The 8,740-nt window shown below is 46.6% G+C and overlaps 1 protein-coding gene across 3 annotated transcripts in view; it reads right to left on the bottom strand.

Moving 5' to 3' along the window:
* Positions 1–393: 393 nt before the first annotated feature.
* LOC147023695 (uncharacterized) overlaps positions 394–8,740 on the bottom strand; it is a 12,477-nt gene continuing 4,130 nt past the window's right edge. For 2 of the 3 annotated variants that reach the window (XM_085889452.1, XM_085889451.1), the window contains one exon: positions 1,542–5,497. In XM_085889452.1, coding sequence (XP_085745578.1) covers positions 4,001–5,365 — 1,365 coding nt within the window. In that variant the 5' untranslated portion in view covers positions 5,366–5,497 and the 3' untranslated portion in view covers positions 1,542–4,000. Of the gene's footprint in view, positions 935–1,541; positions 5,498–8,740 lie in introns of those variants that run through there. The other variant, XR_015060335.1, reaches the window with a different exon arrangement.

Here is an 8,740-nt window from a genome sequence, read left to right as displayed (position 1 = left end):
TGATCGCGACAGAAAGGACGTTGTCTTGAACCTGGAATCGGATGGGGTTATCGATTGGATAGAGTGGCCGAAAGGAGCAACCTCTTACGACGCATGCTGATCCCCGAAGCCTAAGGTAAGACACTTTTTTTTTTCAGGACTACCTGTTTGGGATGTGTGCGGCTGTGCACAATAGATGTGTAAGTTATATTGAAGTTGGTGTACATTTTGAAAAAAATTAATTGCCTTCAAAAAAAAAAACTCTCGAATGCCTAAGCCCTTGTAGCTATCTGGAAGCTAGTATGAAATGATCCCCGACCCCATTCCTTGTTATGGGGAAGTGTTTTTGGACCCTGACAAAAAAAAATTATTCAAAATGCCAAAATGATTTGGACAGCACCAGGTACCCCTCCCTGTAGGTATACACATACACGTCATTATCAATGCCGGTGAGTAGGTATTTGATGTGTGGGGGAGGAGGGGGGGGAATGAACAGCACAGCATTGTGGCCCCAGTGACTCCAGTGAGTGGTTGCATAGATTTCAGACGGTTGGAGTGCGTTGCGGGTACTTCCAAGCAGCAGTCAACATGGAAGAACAGTGTTTGAAACTCAAAAGGCTAAATGCCTTGACCATTTCAGCTGTGTTTGAGCTTCTACTTGGCAGAATGTACAAGGGAAATGTGAACACAAACACATGTCCTGAGCCAATCAAACACAATCCAGATTGGTCGCCTTTGTTCCACTTCGACGCTCGAATGAATAAGCAGATGCAACGTGCTCAGATTCCGGATCTCACTTCGTGACGTCATGGGTGTGTTTGGTTACCAGGTTTCTTGTGGAGAGCTCGTCGAGGGGCTTAAGCGGTGAAGCAAGCACTCCTTTTGAAACCGTTGATGAGAAACGGTTGGCTTGGCAAGCGCTAGCTAGCTGCTTGATAACTGAACACATGAAATCCTGAAAAACAACAAACAGCTCGTGTTTCTAACCTGTTCCACAATAACAAAACAAACATCAAACTTGGAAGTGGATGATTGAAGAATCTAGGTTCATAAGTTGTGTAAATGAGCTCTTATGTACATGGCTTATAAACAACAATAGGAGGGGGTAGGGGGAGGGGGGACAATGAATAAGTAGAAGAAAAAAGTAAAACTTTTGATACTTTGGTTCCCTTGGTAACACATCCATTCCTGCAAAATGTAGGGTCGCTGTTCCATTTTCCTGCATTACCTGGATCACACATTTAGTCGTTAAAAACCATGTCGGGGTATCAAGCTCACCCGTCACCTGTAACCTGTAACCTTTAGTGGTCTATGGTGATCACAACAGGTCCTATTCATTCATCAATCACATGTGCTCTGTACCTGTAATCAATCCATCCTTGCTGGTTAGGGACCATTGGTACTGACGTCATATTATAGGTGTGCTTCGTGATACAGGTAGGTGTAAGTTCCAAAGATTTCCCCAAAACGCAGTTTATGATGTTATTCCATTTGACATTCCAGTGTGCTCCCAACTGAATGGGAGAAATCCCTTACCTATCAGAAATGATTCGGAACACCTGTTCGTGATCATTTTTTTTTATTTCAAGAGTTGACACTTTGCATAGTAATGAGGTAAACGAGGTTTAAAACGTCACAGTATTATTTACACGTACAAAAAAAAAGAAATGAAATGGAAATTTACTTTATATCTTTAAACATTCCAAGGTTTATCCTTCAATGTCTGGTCTGTTATGATGTAAACAGTCGGTCTAGCAGGATAGCCTGGAGATACGCACAACTACCTTTGAGCTGTCTAACCTGGGTTCGAATCTCGACCTAACTATAAAATGCCACCCTGGTGTTTCGCAGGTAGCTTGGAGGTACGCACACTAACTACCCTTTGAGCTGTCTAACCTGGGTTCGAATCTCGACCAAACTATAAACTGCCACCCTGGTGTTTCGCAGGTAGCTTGGAAGTACGCACACTAACTTCGCTTTGAGCTGTCGAGCCTGGGTTCGAATTCAGACAAGCTAGCTATAAACTGCCACCCTGGTGTTTCGCAGGTAGCTTGGAAGTACGCACACTAACTACCCTTTGAGCTGTCGAGCCTAGGCTCAAATCCAGACAAGTCAGCTATAAACTGCCATCCTGGTGTTTCACAGGTAGCTTGGAAGTACGCACACTAACTTCGCTTTGAGCTGTCGAGCCTGGGTTCGAATCCAGACAAGCTAGCTATAAACTGCCACCCTGGTGTTTCGCAGGTAGCTTGGAAGTATGCACACTAACTACCCTTTGAGCTGTCTAACCTGGGTTCGAATCTCGACCTAACTATAAGCTGCCACCCTGGTGTTTCACAGGTAGCTTGGAGGTACGCACACTTTGCTTTGAGCTGTCGAGCCGAGGCTCAAATCCAGACAAGCTAGCTATAAACTGCCACCCTGATATTTCGCAGGTAACTTGGAGGTACGCACACTAACTACCCTTTGGGCTGTCGAGCCTGGGCTCGAATCCAGACAAGCTAGCTATAAACTGCCACCCTGGTGTTTCGCAAAGCAGGCTGAGGCAGTAACGTGTGCGCCGTCCATCAGATGGAGGTTAAGTCGACCAGCAGTGGTTATTGGTGGCCGAAAAGATCCCACGGTGTCTTTCACAAGGGGTAGATTGTCCGCGGACCCCTGAAGATATCAAATTCCTGCCAAAATCGTCTTCAGTTGAACGCCAGGCCTGGCCAGCCGGTTCGTGAACGACTCAGGCTAAAAACGTTACCTGGCCGACCCCAAAACGAATGTGACAATAATTGTTGCCGTTGAAGGAGTTATAAATTATTAATAGCGTAAACATTGATATAAATACGCCTCATTTACACCGAACCGTGAGCAAAATGCTCTATCATCGTCATATCCATGTGAATGCGTCAGAAAATAGAAATATCACATTATTTTGGATCAATATTATCTTCATTGCTTTTTGCTTTTCAAGGTGCAATAAATTAGGCTCAATATATTATTTTTAGTAAATAATTTTTATTTCACTTCGGAGTTCCGACTACCGGTGCCATCAAAATAACCTCCTGTAACCGTTGCTGTCATTCGAGAAGTTTCCTCTTTCACTTATTGCACTCTTGGCTCTTATTTGCAATTAAATCAAATCATTCTGATGAAACAAACGAATCGTTCAGCCATTTCAAACACACACACACACACACACACACACACACACACACACACACACACACACACACACACACACACACACACACACACACACACACACACACACACACACCTTTCACTGGGTTAACAGGATACATGGATGACTTTCTAATATATATATATATATATTTTTGTTTTACCTCTAAAAGCATATTTCCTTTACATTCCTTCATATCTGTAAGTATCTTCAAGGTACGCACCCCGAAGCTCTCTCACCTGGGTTCGAATCCCGACCCAGCTATACACTCTCACCACGGCGATTTGCAGGCAGCGCGAGACATCAACGTGTGTGCCGTCCCTCGGGTGGACGTCAAGCAAGTGGACCCAACCGTGTCGACCAACATCGGTCGTCGGTGGACGTTACAGATACCACAGAGCCTTGTCCATTTTTCCTGTCCAAATCCAAATTCCAAATTCCTGTCCAAATAAAATCACCTTCAGTCGAGTATCCAGCATCAGAGTGGCAACTTGTCCAGGATTGGTTCGAACCGAGAAACTTTTGTTGACTAGTCACGATACTCTGGACAGCGACGCAAAGGACGGGTCCTCGAATTAATAATAGTGTAGATGTGGAAATGTTTTCCCTTTCATAGTCGGTGAGAACTTGGAGCTGATTTCAGCTTGGTTTGCAGTGGGGAACCAATCAAAAACCTCAATGGAACAATTGTTGAAGAGTTGCCAAATGTTAAGTGAAAGTTGGTACTAAAATGGAGGATCTTTAATCTTGCTGTCGGGAGGACCTACCTTGGAGGATCTACCTTGGACTGTGCATTTAGTTCATTTATTATCAAGTGCTTCACAAACGTTGTTTGTGCGTTTTCCTTCACTACGACCTTAATTCTCCTGGGAGCGTGGGATCTGCCACCATTTGTAAGGCACCGCCACCTTTACTCATGACACCGAGAACATCGTCCAACATGGAGGGGCCAAGATCAATTTCGAGAGAGAGCAAAGAACTAGAACTCAAGAGAAGAGAATCCGTCGATTCTAGCTGAACTGTATTGGCTTTGCAAGGTGAGTGCTTCCGGACAAGCGGTGCACCAAAAGGTGAAGCCACTTGCACCTGACCCATGCATGCCATGTTTTCAGGCCCGAGACCCTGAATCGCTTTCACGTCTCGTTTATCCAGAGAATTCCGTTCATGAACAAGGCATCGTGGTTTCCAGATGGATTCTTCTCTTGGAGGAAGGTTCGATGTGATGCTTCGCTCTGCTGCATCACTCGTCGCTCCGAGGTGCGAGGTACTTGAAGGAGGAATATTGTTCTTCGTCGTTGGGGTTCCACATTTTGTGGCATTGAAATTCCTCGTTGACTGTCCTGATTCGTTCTCAGGTTTGTTGATGAAAGACAATGAGGGTGAAGGAGCATGTTGGGCCATTTTTGTTGTGTTTTGCCAGTTGCTCAAAGTGCTCACGACACCCACTGATATCGGTTCCTGCAAAAACAGTGTTTCCTGCACTTTCTCTGCCAGCTCTTCTGCTTTGTTCTTTGTCCTCGGTTCTTTTTTCTGGCTTCCTCGCCTGGAGATGCTGGGTGAGCTGAGTTCGAACTTCTCGGCCTTCTCCCGGATGATCCGAAAGAAGCCGCGTCTGGTGGCCGGGCTCGCCGAAGCTTCTATATGGCAATCCTTGATGGCAGTTGATGCACCTTTTGACTTGCAGGTCAAGGCGGGTGAGTAAAGAGCATTGCACAGCATCTCCTTGGGCTTTTTGTCCCAGAGATTGAAACTACTGCTTCGCCGACAATGATTACTTTTGCCCACCGCGCTCGTGTTTGCCGAAGTATTTGTCGGGAGGTCCTGAATCCTATCGTCCACCTCCTTGTGTCTCTTTGTCGCCCAAGCGGGTAGTACTAAAGCCTGCTCGGAGCCCCCGAGAGGGAGCAGAACCGCATTACGAAGCACCGGCGACGTCGCATGGTTGCCGAGGCCACCCATCATGGCCGCTCCAAGGATGCTGTTCTCTTCGTTCGGGCCTGCTGGATTTTCTGCACCATCTGCTTGACCCCAGAGAAAAGAAAGATCCCCGAAGGTCGACAAGCCGGCGCTCGGCTTGGTGGCAGCACTGCCAACGTGCATCATGTGCCGGAAATCTCCGAGCGGGGGGCTGATCATGTCGCCAGAGAGGACGTCACGCAGCGTCTGTCCCCTCATCTGCGTGGGCTTGAGGTAGATGGGCGGTTTCACCGGCATCGTGCCTCGTCCGTGTTGTTGATGCTCTCGAGATCCTTGTCTTTACAGCCTCTTGGGTTGTAGCCTGCGTCGCCGGGCTGTGTCTGCACCTCGTCACAGCCTGCCAACACGTGGAAACCCAGGCAAAAAGATCTACACGAAACACATGGGGCCTAAAATTAGTCAATGGAAGTTGTCACAAACAGGATGGATTTTTCAACCATTTACAGCATTCCAACAGCGACGATATGATGTTGTCGCGTGATCCTGGTGCACAATTACCCACAAGGCTCTGAGAGATCAGATTGCCTTTAATTAAAATAAAATTTGCTTTTTTTTTTTTTTTTTTTAAAAGGTCTTTCATTGGGCAGATCAAGGTGGTGCTTAAATTATGGTACATTGAATAGGGGGGTACACAGTGTTCGAAATAAAGGAGGGACAAGCAAGATAATGTTGTTATCCTCATGTAAATGTGTTCAAGAACAAGTTGTCAGACGTTTGTTATCCTGTGACTTCAACGGCCACGTATCACGTGACCGACCAACACCGGCCATGTTGACTCATTCCTCTGCAAAATGTCCGTGCGGTGTATGGCACACGGATCGCTGTTTAAACGGACGTTGCAATTTGAACGTGTGAGCGGGTGAACGATGACGTCACTCCTAATGCGAAATTACCAACACGTACACACACAGTGGTTGTTGGGTGGTCGCTCGACGACCGTTATTCTCAGGTTGTCCGTCCGTATGTAATGGACAGCTCTGGAGGCCAGAGGAGTGAACCGATGTTGATGAAACTTGACAGGTAGGTTCATACCAGGATCTAGTTCTATGCTTTTGAGCACCGTTGCTATGGAGGCCACCGTTGCCTAGCAACGGGACTTTGAAATTTTTGAAAAAAAATTCGAATTTTTTTTTATATATATATATATATTTTTTTTTCGAAAATTAAAAATTGCCTTCCGCGCTTTTATTCGTAATATAATCAACGTCTTTGTCAAAAAATTTCAACCCGATCCGTCAAAAACTGTATGACGACAATGCAATTATGTAGCGACCACCCACGTCGCCGACCGGCTTGTCGGTCCTTCACTTGTTCACCATTTCCGAACTGTCGTCGCGCCGACGTCGTTATCCGTACATCTCTACCAGTCTGGTATCTATGTGTGTTCAGGTTGACGTCATTTTAATCGAATACTTCACATGTATATGACTCTTTTTATCTCCTCGTTATCAGGAGAAACATTCGTCTTTAACTCATCAATTCATTGTGTGTCTCTAAAATCGAGTCCGACAGGAATGGCGCACTTACCTGTGCAGGTGTGTTCCGTTACCAAAAGGCTTGGAGAGCGCTCGCTAGACGGCTTAAGCGCTCATACAAGCGCTCCGTGTGAAACCGTTAAGGAACGGTTCGCTCGGCAAGCGCTAGCAAGCTGCTTGGTAATTAAACGCACCCCCCCCCCCCGGTACAATTCGCGACTACCGTCCTGCAAGCTGTTAGTTGGTGGACGTTAAAGTTCCCACGGTGTCTTTGGCGAAGGGGAGGTGAGTCGTCGCCGGCACCTTGAGCGAATTACAAATTCCGCCCACCTTCGGTTGAATGTTTGCCCTGGCCAGCTGGTTCGTGAAAGACTTGGACGAAACCTTTCGCAAACCGACCACACAAAAAGGTGGGGATAATTGTGCCATGGAAGGGGTAGTAGTAGTCGTACTCGTCGTCGTAGTAGTAGTTGTGGTGGTGAAAGTTTTCAGCCCAAGTTTTACACCAACTACGAGCTGGCCCAGACTGACGTCAGACGGAATGTGATTTCGCCAGGAATTTGTAGCTTGTTCAGGGTGCCGGTGATAACTCACCTGCACTTCGCAAAGAACACCGTGGTATGTTTAATGTCCACCAACTAATGCTGGCTGACTGGACACCCAGCTTAATGCTCACCCGATGGACTACACACACATTGATGCCTCACCTGGCATGTGAAACACCGGGATGCCAAGTTATGTACAACGCATGCATCCATCAGTGTGTGCACATTAAGCCAGGCGTCCTGTCTGCCGGCACAAGTTGGTGGACGTCAAAGATCCCACGGTATCCTTGCTGAAGAATAGGCGAGCTATTGCCGGCACCCTGAACATCTATCTATAATTCCAGCAGTGTTTGTGTGTGTGTGTGTGTGTGTGTGTGTGTGTGTGTGTGTGTGTGTGTGTGTGTGTGTGTGTGTGTGTGTGTGTGTGTGTGTGTGTGTGTGTGTGTGTGTGTGCGCGAGACCGCTGTTTCTCAACAACCACTGGTCCGATCTAATTGAAACTTGCCAGGTATATTGCTGGGGACGTGAGGATGTGCCTTTCCAAAGTTTGATATTAATCGGACAAGTGGTTCCCAAGTTAATGCCATTTATTTACCAAACCAATGACAGGACACGGTGCTATGACGTCACAATTGACGTCACAATTCTTTTTTCCTTTTTTTTGCACGTACGGCCACGCACGTATGGGCCCGCACTCGTGTTACAAATTCCTGGTCTGACTACTACTGGGAGGCAATGGCAAACCACCCAGTAAAACCTTTGCCAATTGTTATGTATGTGTTCAGCAGTGGGTGAACCTGCCTTCACGATCAACAGCGCAACACGATTAAACAGATGAAATGGATGGCGTGGGTCAAACGACCATCCATGTTCCTTGTTTACCCATGAAAAAGAACAACTTGTAAACTTGTTACAATGTTCAGTTTTAATAGTATATTCATCATTATAGAGCGGTTTGATCACACTGTGGTGTTGGCTCAGTGGTGAGGGTGGCAGCTTGAGATCCTAGGGTCCTAAGTTCAAGCCCGGTCGGCCGCTGAATTAACATGGGGGGGGGGGGGGGTTGATTCAGCCTGTCATCCTTCCGAGGTCGGCAAAATGAGTACCAGTTCCAGTGTGTGTACTGGTAGAGGGGCACTGCATCAGCGATACAGTTGCGCTTCAACAAATGATAGCTACCCCCGGCAGCTAAGCTGCCATACGACCACCACCACACTGTACCTGCTTAACAGCAAGCACCTGTTGTGGGTTACATTGTTACCCTTTATGTAACAAAGTGGGGTTAAGCAATTGCTCCACTCTGTCTGTCTGTCTGTCTGTCTGTCTGTCTGTCTGTCTGTCTGCCTGACACTCATCAGTCTATGATTGAGAATCGACTTCATTCCAATTTGATTTTGAACTCGAACCTGCATTTTCGCTGTACTTTGTCTCTGAATTTGACAAATTGTACGGAATGTCGCCCCGAGCGAGCATGCACACCGTGCAGGAGGTCATCTTTTTTGTCCGTCCTGTGTGGCAGTTAAACAGAAATGAAAATCATTCCAAACAAGAAACCTTTTGCATTTAGGGACGTCATAAAGGACACAAACAAC

The sequence above is a fragment of the Eptatretus burgeri genome, chromosome 7 (assembly GCF_056783735.1).
Source record: "Eptatretus burgeri isolate ZD-2024b chromosome 7, Ebu_testis_v1, whole genome shotgun sequence".
NCBI lineage: Eukaryota > Metazoa > Chordata > Myxini > Myxiniformes > Myxinidae > Eptatretus > Eptatretus burgeri.
This window is presented reverse-complemented; position numbering and strand designations above follow the sequence as displayed.